Here is a 23,259-nt window from a genome sequence, read left to right on the forward strand (position 1 = left end):
ATATAACGTAAAAAGCCATGTTATTTTTGCTAAATAATAAGTTAACAGATGGCGCCTCATAAGTATCAGCTTCTTCTTGTGTGCTTACAGCTGTTGTTGGAGGATGCTCTGGGGTGTTTGTTTTGACATCTTGCCGTGTGAATTGTGACAGGTACCGCTGAAACCTGAAGAAGAGTGGCTCTTCAGCAAATTTTTGTGTTTTTAATTCTAATGTCGTCGGAATTTATCAAAACTCCCTAAATGTGCAATTTTTAGAGGCTAGGAAATTGGCCTACCTCAACAAGAAATGCTCTTATGTTATATATGGCCACACTGGTTATTTTAAACTGAATATAAGCGTTTACCTTATGGCTTTATTTATTACAAACATATTCTTTCAACATCATTACACATTGAGGCCCTTCTTTTAGGTAAAACGATCTATCTTAAATTTTCTTTCTTGAGTTTGGGACTATGTGTTATAACTTAGAAGGAAAAGAAGGGCAAGCACAAGCTTTAACATTAAAAAATGCGCACGTAGCGTGCGAAAAAAAAATTGTTTTTTTTTAATTCTAATTTCGTCGGAATTGATCAAAACTCCCTAAAATGTGCAATTTTTAGAGGAAATTGGCCTACCTCAACAAGAAATGCTCTTCTGTTATATATGGCCACATTGGTTTCTTTAAACTGAATATAAGCATTTTCCTTATTGCTTTATTTATTACAAAATTATTCTTTCAACATCATTACACATTGAGGCCCTTCTTTTAGGTAAAACGATCTATCTTAAATTTTCTTTATTGAGTTTGGGACTATGTGTTATAACTTAGAAGGCAAAAGAGAGCAAACAGAAGCTTTAACATTAAAAAATGCGCGCGAAGCGCGCGAAAAATTTTTGTTTTTTAAAATTCTAATTTCGTCTGAATTGATCAAAACTCCCTAAAATGTGCAATTTAAAAAAAAAAATATGTTAACAAGGTTAAAAAATGTCTCACCAAATTTATGCAAAATCATTTATAATATTTACTGGAGTATCATTATCATTTTTTTGTTTTTAGATTAGATGAGAGGCACCAGAGGAAGAACCATAAGTCGAACAAGACTAACTTTATGATATCATCATTAATGCACTTTATTCATTTCATTTCAAGTATACCTAAAACACTTTTGAGAATATGTCATTTAATGGATTATTGTTGCTGTCTGCAGGATTAAAGTGTTAAGGATTATAACTTCTTCGCAGACTATGATTTTAAATTAATTTTAAGATTGCATTTTAAGGACTAGTATTTTGTTATGTATACTGTTGGCACTATTTGTAACCTGAAATCTTATAGAGATAGACCCGCTAATCCTTTGCGAGATGAACGTTAAGTTAACGTCTAAATTAAAGATGTGATCTGGTTGTTGTCCCAGAAACAACTTCATGTATTATTATAAGACAATTCATTATTATTGGAATTTTAAGGATAATATATACTATAATTAGTTTCAATATTACTAACAGGTTTAATGCAGTTTACTTGAAGCGTAATTAGAGTCAATTGTGGGCTAGTTTTGGCCTGGGGGCGGTGCGAAAATTGAAAATGCAGAACAAAATCCTTACCGTAAAGGAAAATCCCTAATAAATGTGGGGAATGATTGGGGACACGAAAGTGAAGTGGAGGTGAGGGGTCAATGATTAGGTCGATGATTAGCTCGCAAAAATAAGGTGATTTCTTAAGTATTTGACCATGATTTTTCGGGAAGCCACTGTGGTGGTGGAAAAGATTTTTTTTTTCATTTTTTTATACGCCACTGACTAAGACTATGTTATGTAATTACAGATTATGATTGGTTAATGTTAATAGGCCTAATTTAAATATTTGCTATTTAAAATATTATCATGGTAGGCCTATTGGTGGTTCTCAACATTTGGTTCTGTGCCTGGAGCTGGAAAACATCTGCATAGGTTTCTTTATTTCATTATTGTTGCCTTCATGAATGTTTAGTTTAAAGCGTTATAGAACATTGCTTGTATTCTATGCTATAAAAAATGTTATTATTGATTGATTGATAATTGATTGAATGATTGATTATAAGTGTAATGTAAGAATTAGTCCCAGATTTTTAACGAATAAATAAGTTACAACACTTAGGCCTTGAAATCATGAGATACTTTAATATGAGTTGTTGATGATGGTACATTTTGCATAGTACTACTGCGCGAATATGCATGATGACATTTTGTTTAACGGAAACTTTTCGTTTTTGTTATTAAAATATTACTGTGACACTTTTACCATGTCTCCGCGGTTTTCCGTCGTCTGCATAAATTTTCGGTTAAAACATTAAATAACGGAACAGTTTGTATTATATAGGCCTACTTAGGCAGAGCATTTAAAAAAAAGAGTCATTATTATAATAGGTATGGCGATTTTGTTTCATTAAGTGTACATACAGAACTGAAATATTCTTTTCCAATGAGAACCATATATAATTGCGGATTTTCACTACTGACCGTAACTCACTGAATATCTGCGTGCATACCGAACTATATGCAGACCATACGGTGGCGAATCTACTATTTTCTTTTGTAGGCCTACTTGAGGAAAACTTCAATGAAAATATTGAAATTATTTAATTCTTTATGTATATTCTGTGTATCCCCAGCTCTGGAAAACAAATTTCATTTACAGTACTTGTATGCTTGACAGTAAATTTGGCAATATAGAATCTTGAATGTTGAATTACAAGGTAGGGTCGAAGAGCTTTTGTTAGGGTTAGGCCTATGCAGTGACGCATTAACCTACAAACTGAGCTGAGAGATAAAATAGCACATTCTATATTAAAAAATAAGAGATACTATAAAAAAAATGATAAAGTACTCTGAATCACTTTTGATTTACTGTATACAAACTTAGTATTAAACATTGTATGATATGGTATAAACTTATATATGAATAAGAATATCTTTGCTATTCGCTTCAAATAGAGGGCGCTTTATATATAATTTACTATATTAGGCGTCGCAATGCACACGAGGAGCCTTTTTGGTTTCGTCGGTGAACTGGGAAGGTGGGATTTGATTGTGGTCGTTTATAAGTTTTTTTGTAGCCATTTTAGACTACAATATTTACATAATACTAATACGCTTAATTTCATGTAATAATTAATTGGAAGTTGGAAGCCGATTTGAATAATAGAGCTACATTTTTCATTGTAAACACGCGGGCCTACCATAGTACTAGGCCTAGTAGGTGATAAGTTAGTTTTCCATCTCTCTAGGCGCTAGGCCTCCTAGTAGTAGTCTAGTTTCTTATCTTAGTTTTGGGCCTCCTAGAGACCTTACCACGTGTCAATTCATAATAATTTATGTGGTGAATGAATGATCCATGTTGAATGCTGATACCTCCTTGGTTTAGCTTAGACCATGCTTATACTAGGCCTTGTTAAAGGATTTGTAGCATTAATTAAGCAAGTAATGCCACATGACAATTTATAACGTTAATTCAATCATTGAGCTGGCTGCAGTGTTTTCCAAACGAAACGAAGGGACCAAACTACTACACAATCCTTGCTTGATTTAAAGGAACTAGTACTTAGCTTAGCCTTAGGCCTAGTCTCGGGGAGCTCACTTGCATACCAACCAAACGGGAGTGCCGCAGCCACTTCAAGACATGAGACACTTGCGCTACCTATTTTACTGAAAATTCTTATTATGGTCTTTAACAGGGACTTAAAACTATCATTTACCAAAATCGAACTGTGCTGTAATAGACGGGAAAAGGGCCACTCAGTAGTGGCAGAGGGCACAATATTAATTTGTTCCCGATGGCTGTCACACCCACATTGATGTGCAGAGTTCAAAACCACACTCTTGTAACAAATGTATATCATATAAAAAAAAATGGATTTAATCCTTTCCTTCACAAGCCGTCGGTTACTTTGAAATAATAAACTCCATGGACTTTTTTTAAAGTTAATAGCTATTAACAATTGATTTGCATATATAACTTCCAATCTTGAACCAGTACACTAGTTCTGAATAAAAAAAACCAAATCAATATCTGCACTCTTGATTTTAGACTTGAATCTTGATATGTCTATATATATCCTTATACATTGTAGTTTCTAGTACCCCTTTTACACTGCAAACAATATTCTGGACATAACACTGGATTTTCCAATACCCGGGTTAAAATTTTCAGAGTTAGTGGTCAGTGTAAACGTCAAAAAGTCAGTCTCGGGTTGCCAAACATTTCGGGATAGACGTACCGGATGCATCCAACATAGGACAACCTGGGTGCATTCCGGAGTTGCCAGTGTAAACAGCACCAAATTTTATTCCAGGATTAGGCCTTACCTGGTGCATACCCAGCTGTGGTCAGGTAGTCTTAAACTTTGCTGAAAACGGGCTAGGTCTAGACACTATACAAAGTAAACCCTCTACGCCCCGGTATAGACTCGACATCAAAACTGCCGATTTAATTCGCATAATTTAAAAACAAACCTGCAGCTACATTGCTTCAATATTGACAATAATTGTGGCTTCGTGACTTAAACATTTATAAATACGAGGACTTTTACAGCTAACCTGAGTGCCACACCCTTTCACTTTGGTCCACACCCTTTTTTTTTTGAGTGTAGTTGCAAGTGAATGCTTTCTGCTATACTAGCTATTGTTCTCATACAAATGAGTTTCACAATTTAGCATACAAGCCTACACCTGTACTCTTTGGCATATAAAAGTACATAGGTAATCACTGTAAGACTTTACACAGTAATCATGATAATAATAATACTAATAGTCACCATAATAATAATAGTAATAATCACCCATAACAATGATAAAAAGCAATCATCCAATCTGTCCTGACAATAGGATGGAAAAGTTAGGCTTAGCAAGTGACTTTTTGGCTTAGCACCCAGTTTAGCTTGAAATTTCCGCTAAAATCCTACGGAAAATATAGTCCATAAATGTGGAATCTCCCCGTATAGAAATATTTAAGAGTGAGCCCCTCGGGAGCCTAGTAAACAGTAGACATAAAAATTAAGTGACTAACATACCATCCCAATTACCACAACACCATGATGATGAACCCGAATGCCCCCGTCTGACAGATGGTGATGCGAAAATTCGGTTGATATACCTCATACTGAGATTGTTGTGGAATTGATTTGCCATATTTATTCAAATCCAGGGCGTTTATTTCAAGTTTTTCCAAGTTTGAAAAAATGTCTTCAGATTTCCGTAGTAAATAATTGCCCTAGCACCTAATAATTTGCGTTTAGTGCAAGGTATGGGGTTTACTGGACAGGATGCAAGATTTATGGGTTACCTTTCAGATGGGGTCAGAAACTTGTTGACATTGTGAATGCTAGATATGATCGTGAAATGCGTAAACAGAATTTGGCGATCTAACAACTAGAAAGAACACGATAGAAAGGGCCAAGAAACATACAGATGTAAGAGTTAAATAATATTTTGTTAAGTGAAAGAATGCCAGCGAATAAAATAATTTGGTTTTTACCTCGAAGCGTAAATTCAGCTAGGCTCTAGCGTGGTAGACCATGATGCTGCACTGTGGATTTGTTCTAGGCCTGGCTGCCCTCAGCCTATTGGCCTCAATGGCAGGGAATAGCTAGGCCTAGGTATTGGAAACGGACACCCGATCTAGTTTACAAATTTTTCAATTTACGAACGCCCTTTGGTAGCAAAGACTACTTAAAGTCAGACTCGGAGGGAAACAAATTTTTGATATGTTGTAGCACTGATTTTTCTTAGACGGAAAAAAGTTGTCTGACGAGAAACTGGGGAACGTTGAATTAGATAGAGATTTTTGAATATTTAAAAACTGGGGGAAAATTTGTAAAAAAGGCAGTTACTTTAAATTCACAAAATGTGTTATTGTGTGATCATAGACTTGCTGATCCCAACCAGGTTAGGAAAATGTAATTTTACTGGAGTAGAACAATAAATAAAATGCATCAAGGATGATGTTGCTTCCTTCCATTATGTGTATATTTACAGGTGACATTTATTCGAGGGAAAATAAACACCTCAGGGTGCTTATTCAATGGAGGTGTCTATTGCAAATGGGGCTCTAGAGGGGCATTTATTCAAATCAGTTATTTAATATGGGACAAATGCAGAATTTTTAAAGTAGTCAAAAATGGCCATAAGCTTGCATACATTTTAAAATAATTTACCAGCTGCCACATTTTGATATTAGTTTACACCATTATCCATTTTTATTCACAGAACTGAGATGGACAGGTGTTGTTAATGTGTGGTATGTTTCTTTTATGAACATTTTGTATTGGTTCGAAGAAATATTTTAAATATATTTTTTTTCTTATATTTCAAGCTTGTACATCATTTAACCATGAATAAGTCTTAATAATGTTTGTCTTTGTTGTTGGCAATGATGTTTCCATAATCCCAGCTCGCTATGAATCCACATAATGGATGTTGAAGAAGGCGTGTTTCCAACACAGTCATACTGAGTTGACCACAAAGCAAACTCTTACCCCTTGTTACCCAAATTGACGAAAATAGTGTTTTATTGCCTTGTTATATGAAATTTTAAATTGCTTTAAATTATAGGAAGACGAATATAAACAATTGAATTATCTGAGGCTTATTATTTGTTTATATTCAGAAAAAACCGCCCCTGCCCCTGAATTTCTGAGGGTGTGATGCAAAATAAGTATATTTTTTTTGGCCTTAGTGCAACAATAAAATTTCTTGGGTCTAAAAATTGCTGTTTATTTTCAATTTACTGTGTATCAAAATTAAGAATTGGTTGAAATATTTTAACAATAACCACTGTCTAGGTAATTTTTGTGTAATTATTTTGGTGTAGAAAGTGTTGAGTATTTATTGTAAGTTTCATTTCCTTAATAGATGTTGAAAATATTGATGTGGAATCTGCTATGACTCAATGCAAATTCAAGAAATGCTACATGGAATTTACAAATGGGCAAGTTTTGTTTTCGTTTCATGTCTTTAACAGGCCTAGAAAAAAGTTTGCCTCAGACCATGAAAGTTGTCTAGATGAAAAGCCTTCAGCACCAAATGTTATCCCTCAATTTGCCCCGGGATATCCATGATGCCTCTGACCTCCGGTTGCGTGGTCACACTTTTTCCAGCCCTACTTAACAAATTGAAAAACTACATGAATTGCTTAATTTTCATATTTAGGTAAAAAAAAAGAAGTAAAAATTTTTTAAAAATTATTCGATCCATTGGATTGAGCTATTAGTATTACAGATTGTAAATAAATTTTTAAGGTTTTCTGATTTTTTAAAGTATCATTACAAAACATTATCATCTCTTGATGTTAGACAATGTGTTGACATTGTGACAATGTGTACTGGAACTGGGTAGAAGATTTGCTGTAGCTAGCAGTGATGTTTCCATAATCCCAGCTCGCTTTGAGTCCTATATGGACGTTGAAGAAGAGGTGTTTCCAACACAGTCATACTGAGCCATGCTACAGCAAATTATTCTTCATCTCTTGTCTTGTTCCTAATATGCAGAAAAATTTATAATTAAATTTGTATTAATCTCCACAGAAATGTTGATAGCTGAGAATTGGAGGTAAGCATCAGTTTTTGTTAAAGTAGTGTTTCGCTCTGTTTGCTTTTACTGTAGGTTAAATTAGAACCCCACTGACTGGGTGTATGGCATTTATTTGTAGACCAGTTACAATGTCAGAAAAGAGATTAGATGATGATGATGTAATACGACAAGCATATGTCTGATAATTTTGATGCACAAATTATATTCACTGAAATCTCTTATCTGATATATTTTTGTCATTTATGTTAAGGACAAAAATTGGCCAACTAGCCCAAAATGTTTTTGTTTTTTTTAATTAGTCTGAAAAACTCACACATTTCATGTTTCAATTTTGTACTGTCCTGACATAAGATAAAAAAAAAATTTGGAATTCAATATTTGAATTGCCAAATTTGGATATTTAAGCAAGTTATTAAATAAAGAATTTAAACAAGAAATTATCCCCGCCAAATAGTAATAGATGATTTAGTTTTAATTGTTTATTACCATCTTTTCCATGACAATTTTTATCACATGTGTATGACCGGGGTAGTAATGTGAAGCGCTTAGAGGCATTGTGCATGATGCGCTATAGAGCGACATATTATTATTTAAAAATTAAATAAGAAAAAAATTGTTGAATAATAGTTGTATTGTTATGCATACACTAGAATAATGGGATAGAAGATTGAAAACTAAGGTACCTATCACCTGTAGTATGCGGAGTATAGCAGTTTACATTTTTCGTTTGCGGTTTCATTGTAAGTAATTTTGAATATATTTAAATCGCTAAAATCCATAGAAAGGTTCATTGAAAGTACACATATTGACTAAATATTGACAAAATAAATGAAATGAAACGATTTAAGACATAAATAGTGGTTTCACAAAAATGTTGCATTTTTTGTACAAAATTTTAAATAGGTTGACTGTAGACAAAACCTTTGGTCATCCCTTAAAACTTTTGATGATGATCTCTATTGACAAGCATATATCTGAGTTACCAAAAACAAGATGTTAATACAGATTCTGAAAAACTAAAAATTGTCTCTTTAAAATTGTAGCTTGTTTTAAATTGAAAACTATGTTGTCAACAATTTTTTTTTTGTATTTCAGCATTTTTGATGCACACAAAGTAGATTGAATTGGCAGAACATTAGTGATGAGTTGGCAGAAGAGCAATTCTAGTAAGTTAAATATAAGAATGGGCCGGTTATGACATCTTCGAATAATTTCACAACCACCCATGATACACAAAGTGTGTACTGTCCACACTCCAATTCAAGACCACCTTTGGCGCCTCAAAATTTGGGTTGGTTTGGAGCTTCAGTCTCCAATTAAGCCATTTTCTGATAGAGGCTTTGGCAATATTGTGGTAATACTACTGTTACACCTTCTGGCATAAACCATTCGTACCAACCAAATATTGCCGTAATATAACACCTTTCTGTATGAATGGTATGCATGCATTGGTAAATCTTCATCTTCATCACTGACTGAGGGCGTCTTTTATTAATTCTAGAAAATTGTGCTAAGGCCTAAATAAGATTATAACGGTAAGACTAGACTTGATAGTTAATTTTCTTGACGTCGTTCTACCCATGTGCAGTACATAATTTATTGCACCTATATGCTGCAACAAGTAAATTTATGTAGGCCTATATACTAAGGAAGAAAACGGGCTTCTTATTTTGGAGATTTTGGCTAGTGGAGGACATAATTATAATTTTTTTAAAATGTGATTTAAAAATGAAATTTCCATTTTTCGTTGCGCTGAGGGTGCGTTTTGTTTTTATTCAAAATCATTATTGGCGGTCGGACAGGTCGCTAAACAATCCGACGAACTCTCGGGCAAGGATTAATATTTTGCTGAATGTGACCTGCTTTTTTTTCAGACGCGCAGGAACGCATTGTAACCGTAATGTTGCGATTGAAGTTGGCCCTAACTATTCACATAATAGGCAATGCCGGGAAGGTTCCTGTAATATTGCAGTAATTTAGCTCTGTATAAAAGTGGCTGTAGGTTAGCTTATATGTTAATCTTATTCATTTGGTACTTCAAAAAATGATCTATAGTGGTCTTGGAATTGGAGGGTGCACTGCGGTTATTTTGATCTATGGTGGTGATGAGAAAATGTCTCGTTCGTATGATAACATGATTACTCCCTATAGCTTCTGAACCATAGATCTTGTTTGCATTTTAATGTCTGTTGCCCTTAAAAAGTCATCTCATAGCTTGAAAAAAAATAATTACTTTGAAAAAGATTCATGTTAAAATGAATGTATTGGTTTTCAGGATTGTCCGTGTGTTGGTGGAGGTACTTGTAGAAAATGCCATATCACAAGGTAGGCTGATTTATTTTATTTTTGAGTTTAAATACAGTTGATAAAAGTATGAATACAGATTTTCCTAGTTTAGCATGCACTGCACAAGATGAGATGATGAACAAAATTACAGACCTGTTCTGAAAATAATTGAGGAATTGTTTGTTCTGATTCATCGTACACACATCCTTTCACTTGTTCTATACCTCCTTGCTTACACAATACTTTACATCCTATCTGAACATTTTTTTTTATAATTTACTCAACTCAATGCTGGTTAATATTTACACAGGTAACAGATAATTGCATAAATTAAAAGTAAATACAAATGCAAAAATACTGTAAAGACTGAAAATTGGCTGTTTATACTTGACCACATGAGTGATTATTCCCCCGTTTTACTGAAGGTCGTTAAACAATTTACTTTTGTTCTTTTTACAGCTTCTTGGTTTGGTGCGTCTGAAATTGTACTCAAGGTGATTATTTAGTCTGTTGCTTCATACTTGTTTGTAATAAACCATGATGAACATAACCGCCCCAGGCTGAATGCGTTGATGGATACGGTATTTCTGAGACAATAAATTGGATGATCTTTAATCTTAATTTTTAAAATATTTTACTAACTTTACATTTTAATTTGATTTTTTTTCAGGCAGTGAATGATAGTTGAAAGTATGTGCTGTTCAGAAAAGATGCTGCTGTAGTGGATTATAGGTATGTGGTGTTTGTGGATATTTTTTTTTTCGGTTTAGTGTATTTTGTTTCTGAATAATATTTAGTCTGTCCTGTATAGATACCATACCTGTATGTATAGTGTACTTAAAGTATACTATACTTTCTTTAGAAGCCGGTCTCTTTATGAGGCGTAAAGATTGGAGCTGTTTTATTATTTTATTAAGGCCAGTTGAAGCCCTGTGCAGTAACATTTTGCATCCAGGACCCTGGGATTGGCAAGCATCTTAACTACACCAAGCTATTCAGCTTTACTCCTGTAGGGTACATAAATATTTCAAACTGTAAAGCAATTTGTCCGAAGGCAAACAAGATTTATACTATCATTCCTTTTCCTTTCAAAGGCAAAGATCTTGCTGCCATGTTATACATACATAGACATATTCAGCAATACCATACATGGTGACTGCCGTTTGCATTGATGAGGTCATATCGCCCCAGTCTGATTACCATGACTGAGTGATTCTTCTGAGAAATGCCAGTCATCTAATTTGGTTAAAAGTATAATTTAAAAATTTGAATGTTATAATTAACACATGATTCGTTCAGGGGATTTTACTAGTAAGTTATTTTCATTTTTGTTTGTTTTCCAGATTTTGAACTTCAATTACGAGACGTAAAGTTGATAGTAGTATTGCTCTGTCTGGTGAAAATCTGAACATTCTCTAGTACAAAACCTAGCAAGTCTTTGCAAGCATTTAGTAGTTGCTTACTCAATCTGATGGTTGTCTATCTATCTGCATTAAAACTTGCTGTGCAATACTTATTTGATATACATCTTTCAATATTCTGTGCTGTCTTTATTTTATTTATATTTTTTTCACTGTAATGCAAAGCTTTATCTGTTTTTAATTGCATTGTTCAGACAAGACCAAGTAATTATGTAATTGAATGTTCAAATGGTGCCTTCCCTTTAATGACAAATCTGAACATCTGTAAAATTGATAACCCTTTAAAAAGTAATTAATTAAATGCATTGATAACTGATACAGTATTGTATATAAATATATGCTTGCTGTATTTTAATAATTATGCTAGTTGGCTGGAATACATTTGTTTATGGTGTACTTCATTAAATATGTGAAAATGTTATTACAATTGTCGTTTTGCTCTGTATGCCTACAGTGTGGGGTAATGAAGTCCAGGACATCCGTGCTTTATTCTAATAACAGGATAACCAAAACGATGCAATACTTTAACAATACATGCAGATGTACCATTAACTACGGATCCAATTTTAGTACTATATTCACTATAATTACTGTTATTAGTGGTACCTCCAGAAAGGTCCCGACTTGGTGACTGAGCCAAGGTACCGCCTATAGACTTCATCATGGCATCGGAATAAAGTACCTGGTGGGGTTCGTTGGTAGAGATTTTATGGTTTACAGATAATGGCAATTTTTACTTTTAGTTTTTTAGGCAGACTGCATCGTCAGAACTAACTGCGTGATTGGATTTGGGTAGCATCAACTTGATAAGACCCACATTCCCATTGAAAATCATGCTCAACAGTGGTGGATTCAAAGGGCCCAGCCAGCACGAGCCCCCTTTAAATTTTTAAAATAAAAAAAAAACCATGGTGGGGTGAGGTGGTATAGACCATTATGTGAAAGTAAAAAGTAGGCCCACGCCAAGCCAACACGTCTGCCACAATCGGTGTCATTTCTGGACATCAGAGGTTTCTATTTAAAAAAATCTTATTATGGAAGGTAAATACGCTCTCACTTTCCCCATCTCGCGCCTACTAGCCCAAGTCCTCTTGTCGGACAGCTCAGACACCAGAAAATGTATCCTAGAGCCGCCACTGCTTGCCGATTGAGTTGCAGACGAATTAGGGTGCATTGCTAGCTGCCCGGACGTAATCGGGAAGGCACCCGGATTCGTCTGCAACACTATCTACAAAGTTGAACCAGGTTCAACCTTCCCGACAACTCAGTGAATATCGCCGATAGGGTGAGCAATGTTATGGAACAATCATCGATCGATTCCTGAACCTATTTGATGCCTAGTGTGCATTCAGTACTAAAATAAAAAAAAGCGAGTAGCACTAATTTCAATAAAGGGCTTATGCATTGAAATTTTAATATTTAGTGGCAAAACGGGGGACGTTCCTCCTACTAGATGCACACCCCTGGGAATTTTACCAATGACAACATAGTTCCCCTACTTTTTGGCCGAAAATATATGATGTCTAGTCTATGCAGATTTTGTATGATCGACTCCACCGCAATTCATATTCCTATTCATCTTGGGTCTACTAGTTGGCCCTCCTTTCCTCCCCCTCCCCCACTTTGAAAAACCTTCCACCGACTCTGAGGAGTATATACTGTATATTTGAAGATAAATAATTCAAGGTAAAAATATAATAACGAAAATTGATTACTAGTATTAAAGAGGCAGCACTCCGAGATGTAATTTATTCATCATAAGTTAATGTTATTATCACGCATCATTATAACGTCATACATCATCAGTCTAATCTGTGCATGTTTAGTGTGTAATATTAACAGAGGTACGGTTTATGTAAAAACTACCTGTTCACCGGTGGAACACAAATTAAATAATGCCTAAATTTCAGTTCAGTGTAAGTAGCCAGGGGCGGATGGGGTGGATCACCCCCGCTTTTGAAAGGTAAAAAAAGAAACAAAAAATAAAGGAAGAAAATGCAAAATTACCAATCGTCTCGCATCGTGCGCGACGGTCCCGCATTTCAAAGTGATTTTGAATGAAACACGCATTTTGCAGAAACACAAGCGTGATCATAAATTTGTCACGCATTTAATAAGTCTATGCGTGATAACGAATTACAGTATCACGAATTCAGGGGAAAATGTATTTAAAATTAGACGGAATGGGTTTTATTAAAAATATAAAAACGGCCATGCAGTAGTTTATCATAGAGAGCTTTAGTTATCTCGTTCGAAAATCAATTCATCCAGAAAAATCTTTCCCGACCAAAACAAACCACACACCCAACCACGCACCTGTAGAATGTAGTAGTTGCGTGCAGTCTTCAGTGCGCGTTCATTTTCACAACCAAGTACAGTAACTGGAACCAGCTAATTAAGGTATAATATATTGAGGATTTTTAACTAGCTGAGCGTGATGGGGAGACAATGCATAGCCACATTTTCAAACAGACAATATCAGGGTCGACCTTTATGCGTAAATTCAAACAATGTGGACACATTTTATGCAAAAACTATGAAAAATCTGGACCCATTTTCTTAAATTTTGCCCACTTTAGGCTAAATAGGCCTATAAGAATCTGGACCCAAGTTTCAAAAGTGGACCCTTTTTATGCATAAAATATTTCATTATTTGGACCCATTTTTAAAAATGTGGACCCATTCTTTGTGGAGCCATTAGAAAATGTGTGTGGCACTGTCCCAACAGAGCTGCGACGGCATTGGAGACAAGTCTCTATTCCCCCACCCCACGCATCCCTTCAGGATACGCCACACCGGCCTCTGGGCTTATAATTGGTTTATCCTGGAAATGATCACATTTAGGCCTTTATTTGTTTTTTTTTTTATGCCTATACGCATTTATTTTTCTTTTTCAATTTTTATATAATTTGTATGTTCAGGATTCCGAATAACCGTCATCCTGTGTTTGGTTTTTAGGGCGGATTACAATTTTCACCACTGACCAATTCATCGGTAGGCCTATAACCAGAAATCTGTAGGCCTATATTTTAAGCATCTTTGAAGAGGCCGGTAGCTTTGGCTAAATACAAAACTCATGATTATGAACAATTTATACCATTATTTTTCTCTTTAACGTTGATAAAGATAGCAGGAGCTATTAAAGTATCCGTTTTGTTTGGTTATATTTGGATAAATTATTTATTATTCATTTATCTATTGTTGATAATTATTATTTATTTAAATTTATTATATTTATTTAAAATCTATCTTCAATATTGTATGGTATCGTCTTCTCATTTTCTGGGAAATTGTTATTTTTGGTATAGCCCCCTCATCGTTGTAATTTAACGGTAGTCTATTTCGCCTTCTGCGTTCGCTTTTTGTCGAATGTGAAAATTACAGAATATTATTCATTTATTTACGCTTCTGCTCCCAGATTACTATTCCAACGTACCAGCAGGCATATAAGGTATGTCAATTGTGTTAGATAGTATATTTATTATTAATTTTAAACTAAAATGAAATACATCCACATCGTGCGAGGTGTCGTTGTTGGTAAAATGTCTCAACATGGCGTCGATTTCAACGACTTCCCAGTGTCTGGTACATCACCAATTCTTTTAGCCTCGTGTACAGGCAGCGTGGCTTTTTCACCCTACAGAGTACATGATGTGCAACAACGACGTAGACGTCAAGACTAATCCCTCAGAGTACTAGATACAGTATATATTGCGATCAAACTTTAGGCGCGATTTGCCCTATTTATTAATGTTATGCTATATTATTACTTTGGGCTGGCTTACAAACATCGAAGTACATAAGGCCTAGTAGCGTTATGCTGAAATAAATTGCCAATCTCTAGCCTATGATGCGAGCCTGTAGGCTATATGACTATGTATTGTTGTGTTCAAACTTAACCAGGCTTAGGGCCTACCTAGGCCTGTTTCTGTCACTGTGTGAAGAGAGCCATGTTCGTGCGTGCTGCTTGTAAAATACGCCTAGGTTAGCCTAGAGAGGCAAGTAATTAAAACTAGCCTAGGCCGAACGAAGCCGTGGTCGTAAGGCGAGACTTTTTTATACCTTATTAAACCGCCAGCACGAAAAAATAGAAATTTCAGAGAAAAATAAAAGTTTTACAAATTTTTATTATGCCCGCTGCTGCCTTGAAATTTCCAAAAATAAGATAGTATGTATATTTTCTTAAACCGAAAGGTCCACTGATTAATCTCAGATAAGAAAGTATAATACATACTCCAAGTATTGAAATACACGCCATCGTGTTGGTATTCAATATTTCGACATTAATTATGTCATCATCGCAATACTTGGAGTATGTATTATACTTTTGTATATTTTCTTCCTACTATTAAAAGCATTTAACCATGCCGTAACTATACGTAACACCGTTTACAATACATTCACCAATAAAAATTCACTTTCATTTTCTCCTCCCTCTGGATGTTTAGAACTATTTGCTAAATAACAGGGGTCCCGGCCCAAGTCTCGCGGAAGTCTCCTGGAACTCGGGACGGCTTCCCACACTCCTGCAAGCAAGCAAGAATCTAACCCATATCCCGCAAATTCATAATGTGCACGTTTTCACTGCTTTATCAATTGTCTCACAGAAGTTATTGTGAATGTGTATCACAATGTGCAGCAAAATAAAACAAAATGTTACAAAAGCTCATTACCAGATTAGTGGCTGATTCAAGGGGAAAAGCCCTCTTTCCCAATTTTTCAAAATTTAAAAAACGGAGAGAAAAACATAATCATATTCAAATTTTAGTCTGAGAGTGCCATTTCCGACCATCTAGAGGTGCCATACTCATAAATTTTCTTACTTCGCCCAGCCAGGGTGGGGCTGAAGTGGTATAGACTGTGCATCTGTGGAAGGCCCTCCGTGTGCTCCCCCATTGCAAAATTCTAGGATCCGTCACTGAAAATTTTTTGGACAAGTGTGGCGCTGAGGGCATCTGAGGTCACTGACGAGGGGGGCCGATTTCCCCAACTGGAGAGCAAAGTGGACTTATTTAATTGATTTTAGAGTCTGCTAATATGTAGAAAATACAGTACTTAATTTTTTCTGTTGGGGAGAAGCTTTCCCCGAATGGCCTCTCACTTCCCCCTACAGTTAAATATCAATAACGTTTTATATAAGATATTTATAATAAATTAATGAATGTCAGTCTGCACAAAATATACAGTTCTTTAAATGGGTCTATGATTATGATTACAAGGTAGAAATATGAAACGCTTTTGAATTTTAAGCAGTGATTGACGCCCTTCACGTACAGTATCGTAGATTTCTTTTCAAAGGAAGTATGGGTCCAAATAAAGAAGAAGTTGTTCAGAATGTCACTGGCTTTCACTTACTGTATCATCAAGACATACAGTAATCCTATAATTAACAAATTACAAAATGTTTTACCATCTTTTTACTAGATTGAAAAGAATGGAAGAGCCTGAGAAACAAGAAATAATGGAATGTGAAGTTATAGCACCTGCAGCAGGTGGAATGGAGGTTCTAACATTAGATGGCGCTATAGCAGAGTTGGTGGCATCCACCAGCAATATTCAGCAGTCATCAGTTGAAGAGTCCCAAGGTGTCATGCAAACTGACAATACTGGCAAAGACGTGGATGCTGAGTTAAAAAGTAAAGAAGAACCACCAGTAGAAATGGATGGGACAGTTGTGCTCTCAACAGAGATCCTGTTTAGATGCAAACTCTGCAACTTTCATGGCTCCTCCAAGATGGAGATTGCTGACCACTTCATATCTGACCACACAGCCATGGAGATGGTAGAATCCTCAACCAAACGGGAAGATACGGTTAAAGAGAATGCTGTTGAGGAGGAGGATGGTGGCGCCAAACCAGTCCGTAAAAGTAATCGGAGTAATGCTGGAGTCAACAGAGCTTCCAACAAATCACCAGTTTTACCGTCACGGAGAATAAATCGTAAAAAAAAGAAGACCGAAGATGAAGATCTGGATGTGGATGTCTCTGAAACGATGTACAAACATGGAATCAAAACATTAGATGAATGGGAAGCCAACTGGAGAAAGAAAAACATCATAACGGAAGTGCACTGTCCAATTGATTGGTGCACCGGCATGTTACCAGTAGAAGAAGTGGAAATGCACAGTAAATGCCATATTGAGAAGCAGAAAGGATTCCAGTGTTCAGAGTGCAGTTTTAATCATAAGTATTGGCGCGATATGCGTCGTCATCTGTACAGTAAACATTTCAAAGAAAAAAGGTTATGGCGGTGTGATCAGACAAAATGTTTACTGGCATTTGTGTCCCTTGGTGAACTGCGTAAGCACATGAAACAGAAACATGTGTTTACCAACCAGGATGATGTTGGTGATGTTGATCAAGATGACAATCCAGATGATGATGCAATACCATCCAAAAAGAAACGACGTAACTATTATCCCCGCTTTCAGGCCTGCTCGATGTGTAATATCAAGTGTAAGGCCAAAGAAGAGACAGCATTGCATGAAGACTGTCACAGCACTCCAGATAAAGATATTTTGGTATGCACAGAATGTGATGTTGTATTTCACACTGACCAAATCAATGAGCTAAAAGACCATGTGAAAGCTGAACACAAACGAATGACTCATGCACATCGCTGCCCTGTATGTCATTTCTCAACTGATCGCCTTTTTGATCTCAAAAAACACATGTGGACACATTCAGGACAGAAAAACTTTGTATGTGACAAATGTGGTGCTCGAGCATCCACTGCATATAATTTGCGTGTGCATCATAGCAGAATACATGCGACTGATGATGATAAGAAGATCTCGTGTGCACTCTGTGATTTTCGTTGTGCTCATCCAGCTGTGCTGAAGGATCATCTTCGTCAGGTTCATCAACTTCTTGCCAGTGGAAAGTGCTACCAACGGATAACACCAATGAAAACGTACAAGTGCTCCGTTTGTGATTATGTTGGTAAGAAGGAGAGCAGTTTGAGATATCACATGAGAATTCATGCCGAGAATAGACAGTTTAAATGTATGCTATGCTCATATGCTAGCAAGACCAAGAACAATCTGATCCTACATATGCGGACACATAATGGAATGAGCCCTCTCAAGTGCCCAGAGTGTGACTTTAGAGGTAATAATTCTCTCGTGTCAGGCTATGCTAATTAGATGCTGTACAGTAGAAACCTTCAACAATAATATTTATAAGTAAATGCATTTCTGAAAAAATACCTATTACTGTGTATGTACTTGCATATAAGATGAAGCTTAAAATAGCACATTACGATCAGAAAACATGTTGTCGTCTTATACATGCGACATACAAGTATTAGATTTTTGAAATCATGTTCATCTTATGTGCGGATCGTCCGTAATATGTGAATTTACAAATGAACATACTGAATTTTAGTATGAATGAACGCAATTTTAATTACTGGTAAAGATTTTGATTAATATTTAAAAGCCCATATGTGGCAAGACAAGCCAAACCAGTCACTCGTCGCAAATCATGTTTCAGAGAAAATGGCCAAACATGCTGGAATGTCAAATTTTTAAAAATCTATTTTATTGCACTAAACTAATCTACATATCTATACATCATTCTATGCTGTTATTTTCCCCATTTTCAATGTTAAAACAACACTTTTTAAGGATTTGATAATGGTTTCTGCATGAGAAATGCCTGAAATCATAAACTTTGAAGGCTGATTTCTCATATATTCTTCTTTAAACAGCTGTATGTTTAAACGCTTGTAACTTCATGAGGAAATGTCCGATTTGAATGATTTTTTACCATTTTATAGCTATTATTTTACTCTCTAAAACTGTATTAATAACTCAAAATCGATTTTTGCGACGAGTGACTGGCTTGGCTTGTCTTTGCCACATATGGTATTATTTTGAAGATTAGTCCTACATTTGGATCCATTTTAAGCTATCTAGATGCAGTATCAAGACCATAAAGAGCAGCAAAAGTATGAATTACAAAGTTTTAAAAGGGGGGGGGAGGGTGTCGTCTTTTCACGCAGGACATACAAAAATCGTCTAAAAGCCTCAAACTTGGGAGTCGTCTTATACGTGGGTCATCTTATACATTAAGTTTTCATTAGAATATGGATTTAGTTGCGCATTCTTAACAGGGGCGGATCCAGAGATGTCCAAAGGGTGGGCCGGAAGAGGGACCAAAAGTGGGGCCGATTGAGATAACAATACCATAGGGGGTCCGGGGACATGCCCCCGCAAAATTTCTGTGTTCCAGACGCCCAAAAATAACCTGTAATGCCTTTTGGGCGATCATTGTTTTCTTTTTCTTTCTTTCTTTTTTTTTTTGACTTTCAAAAAAAAGTGGGGGTGCCCAGGTCCAGCCCAGGGCCAGCCCAAGCCCCCCTCTAAATCCGTCCCTGCTTAATCATTCACCTCGCAACCAAAACCAGCCTACTTTACGCCATACAGTAACTAAATACAGGGTAATTAAAAATTTTATTTAGGTCAACACATGTTTAATACTGGTGACATGTTTTTGGAAATTACTTGATTAAAGGAAACAGATGTTAGTAATGTTAGTTTTACTAATCATAATGGTAATAATTATGTATTTACTAATGTATTTTATATTTTGCAGGTGCAACAAATAAGATAATTCAGGAACACATGATGAGCAAACACACACGGGAAAGACCATATAAGTGCACTATATGTGGTTGGGACACATGCTATAGTGGCAATATGTGGAAGCACATGGATATGCACCGCAAAAAAATGGGTTTGAAATTACAGGGGGAACAGCTAGTTTTGGTTAGTGGTGGGAAGGATAATGGAGGTCTTGGCAAGGACGGATGCAACAAGATCATTGTAGCAAGATATGAATCACCGAAACTCAAGTTCAGAAAAAGAACTAGCACTGCAGGTACAACCTTCTTGATCCAGCAACTGGATGGCACTTTTATCCAGACATCAAATTCCGGTGATGCTCTGCAAGCTGGTAATGAAGTAGTGCAAGTAACTACTATGGAAGCAGGGCCATCACACAATCATGGAGTACAAGAGGTGGTCGAAATGACTGGACCATATAACACGGTTAACAATGTGGACAAGGCACCTGCAGATGGGAATGTCCCTAGTAATCCAGCTACATCCGAGGAATCTACGGTAGTTTTAGTTTCTGGTGTTGACTCCTCTGGGACTCCAACTGAGATGACATATGTTCCGAGCAGCACACACAGGGGTGCCATTGATGGAAGTACTGAGGGTAATGATGCAGGCAGTATTCGTTATGTCTCACAGATTCTTTCCCAAATGGCAGCACAGATTACACAGTCAAACAGTAACCCACAAGAAATTGGTTCATCACCCTACTTACCAGATGGTCAAGGCCCAACAGCTATTACTATTCAGTCAGCTGACCAGCTTGATTCCCAGCAACTTGGACAGGAGGGCACTACAATATTAGTTCAAAGTGAAAGCCAGCAGGTTGGTGAGGGTGGAATGGTGACCATGCAAATTCAAGGTGATGGCCAACAGTCCTACATGATACCAGTCAATTTCCAAGAAGGAGCTGAAGGTTCAGACCAACAGGAAGTGGCTTATGCCACCACCGTAAGAATTAACCAAGATGGAACACCTGAAGAAAACACTGTTCAAGAAGGAATTGTTACAGGTGATAACCAGACTACATACATGACAGTTCTGGAACAATCTACTGAGCCAGAACAAGTAACTAGTGACATTGGCCTTCATGATTCTTCTGGTCAGGAGATTCAGGCAACTTACATAGTTGAAATGGACGAAGCTGAAGCAGCCGAGTTTCATGCTGATGGAATGGCAACTGTTGGTAATACAGAAGATGGCCAGACAGCATACATATCAGTAGAGATCGATAACAACACATCAATTCAAGAAGAGATGCACCAAGAAGAGAAAGAAATGACTGAGCAATTAACTGAACAAATCACCGAAGATGGTGACCAATCCACATCATGAATATTTAAGTGATATGCACACCAAGTGTATCTCTATCCTTTTCTTATTTTATAATGTTGATAAAACAGCGACCCTTAGTTCAAAAAGAAAATTCCCAGTGCTTTTGAATCTGAGTGACTAAATAAGAGAAAATATGTACCTGCACTACTAGAGGCTTCTGTCCTTATTTTCAGTATGCTGCTTCCAGATAGATAGATGTCTGTCATGAGGATGTCAGTATTTATGAGCCCAGGTCTTCTTGGTCTACATTTTCTGTGTTTTAGTATCATGGATGCATGTAGAGTCCTCACTCCTAGAACAATTTGCAACAATCCTGGTTCTCTTCCTAATTCTAATAGTACCGGTAACTACAGAAATACAAGTCAGTGTTCTTTTGAATGGGATACCTTTAATAATGCTTCAATAGCATTAATCTTATCATGTTAAAAAATAAAAAAAAAGTTAAAAACATTTAAACAAATAATTTCCATGTGATGTCATGCAGCATTGTAACTTCCATAAGTTAGACTGCGAGAAAGAATTGTTACGGAGGAATTATTTTCAATCAGTGTATTCTAAGAACTAAAACATTTCCAAACTTTGTTGTACAACCATCAGCTAGCAAAGCTATCTCTCCTGTCTTTGTAAGCTTGCTAACTGGAAGCTGTTTAGTGATTGTTGATGCCAGACTGAGCAGATTTTCATCAAATATGATGCGATGAACACGCTCGGGCACCGATCCAGTTGGGGGCCACAGGGTACATGTCCCACATCCAGTTTTGGCATTAAATTTTAAGATTTCAATGCATATCTATGATTGTTATATTGAAATACGGACTACTCTCTTATCTATTCCTAAAATGTTGTGCACTCCCCTCCACCCCCGTCACTCCCACCCACCCGAGAAAAATTCTGGATCCGCGCCTGCACTTTGTCGCATTGCTATCTCTGTAGAATCGAGTTGGCCGACTATGGTTAGTTCAGTTACAGTAGTGTATAGTGTTTGGATTGTAATTGTGATTGCATAATATTAATAAACCTTGTGACAAACTGCCCAAGTTAATATTTAGGTACCATGCTCTCCTGTTGTTTTTCTATATACAGTATACACAAATTATATGTGTTAATTCATATTATAATTACTGTTCCATAACATTCCATTTACGTAGGCCCATAGATTATAAAATAGGGAATTTGTATTGTACTGTGTAATGCCCACTTTCATCGTTTTCTGTTTCTGCAGTGAGACCGAGATTTTCTGTTTAAAATTGTGTATTGCAGTATAGACACTGTGTCAGGAAATTTGCAGTATAATTGTACATTATGCCTATGAAATATATTTGATTTAATCAAATGTGAACATACAATTTTCAAATGAATTGTGTATTTAATCTTTAAAAAGTGAAATGCATATTTGCATAAATGTCCCACTATCATTACTACTGTATTGCTGTTGTTATTGAAGTTATAGTCTTAAAATTCATTCAATTAAACTCTTACATGTGAGTGTCACGGTTAAATGTTCATTATTATTGTTACAATATGGTTATATATGTAATAATTATACTGTATTTAACAAGATGTACAGTAATACAAAATTATTTGTCTCGTAACAGAAGCTTACATTATTACAGTTGTTGTTTTTAGCACCCTTAATTGCTTGGAGATAATTTTTGGATTTTCTCTAGTAAAGTGCCTGTAAATCAGCAAAAACTGTGTTGTTTTGTTATGTGTCTCTCAGTTGGGGTTCTGGGGACAGACACGCCCCGTGGGGAACACTGGTTTTTCTATCTGAAGGAGGCCATCACTTTGTCTGCTCTGAAAAGCATTACAGGTTATTTAAGTCGTCTGAAAATACCATTTTCGTGGGGATCTGAAGGTGCATATGGTTTCTGCAACCATGGTGAAGTGTGCACCCTTCCAGAGACCTTTGGGCATTTGTCGCAGGGGGGTATTAAAATGTGAAGGAGGGCTTCTGCTGGTGGATACGAAGTTGAAGTGGTAGAATAACGAAAAATATTCAAGAAACGAATATTTCATCTTGACAAGACGAAATATTCGTTTCTCTACTG

General features: G+C 36.1%; 1 protein-coding gene, 2 long non-coding RNA genes and 1 other non-coding gene across 4 annotated transcripts in view; all 4 read left to right on the forward strand.

Moving 5' to 3' along the window:
- Nucleotides 1-2,734: 2,734 nt before the first annotated feature.
- Nucleotides 2,735-6,944, forward strand: LOC117109499. Its single transcript, XR_004445533.1, has 3 exons — nucleotides 2,735-3,036; nucleotides 6,224-6,254; nucleotides 6,869-6,944. It is a non-coding gene; the product is annotated as an uncharacterized LOC117109499 (long non-coding RNA).
- A 590-nt stretch (nucleotides 6,945-7,534) lies between these two features.
- On the forward strand, nucleotides 7,535-11,674 carry LOC117109498. The gene is made up of 7 exons (XR_004445532.1): nucleotides 7,535-7,564; nucleotides 8,197-8,286; nucleotides 8,642-8,712; nucleotides 9,822-9,871; nucleotides 10,292-10,326; nucleotides 10,503-10,564; nucleotides 11,176-11,674. It is a non-coding gene; the product is annotated as an uncharacterized LOC117109498 (long non-coding RNA).
- On the forward strand, nucleotides 10,994-11,060 carry LOC117109525. Its single transcript, XR_004445536.1, has one exon. It is a non-coding gene; the product is annotated as a small nucleolar RNA SNORD31 (small nucleolar RNA).
- Nucleotides 11,675-14,573: 2,899 nt separating the features above from the next.
- LOC117109485 overlaps nucleotides 14,574-23,259 on the forward strand; it is a 14,786-nt gene continuing 6,100 nt past the window's right edge. Inside the window, exons 1-3 of the mRNA XM_033251846.1 lie at nucleotides 14,574-14,704; nucleotides 16,678-18,362; nucleotides 19,851-21,205. Coding sequence (XP_033107737.1) covers nucleotides 16,688-18,362; nucleotides 19,851-21,205 — 3,030 coding nt within the window. The 5' untranslated portion in view covers nucleotides 14,574-14,704; nucleotides 16,678-16,687. The remainder of the gene's footprint in view (nucleotides 14,705-16,677; nucleotides 18,363-19,850; nucleotides 21,206-23,259) is intronic.

This window comes from Anneissia japonica, unplaced genomic scaffold (assembly GCF_011630105.1).
Source record: "Anneissia japonica isolate Jap-2015-1 unplaced genomic scaffold, ASM1163010v1 scaffold3867_len840240_cov202, whole genome shotgun sequence".
Classification (NCBI taxonomy): Eukaryota; Metazoa; Echinodermata; class Crinoidea; order Comatulida; family Comatulidae; genus Anneissia; species Anneissia japonica.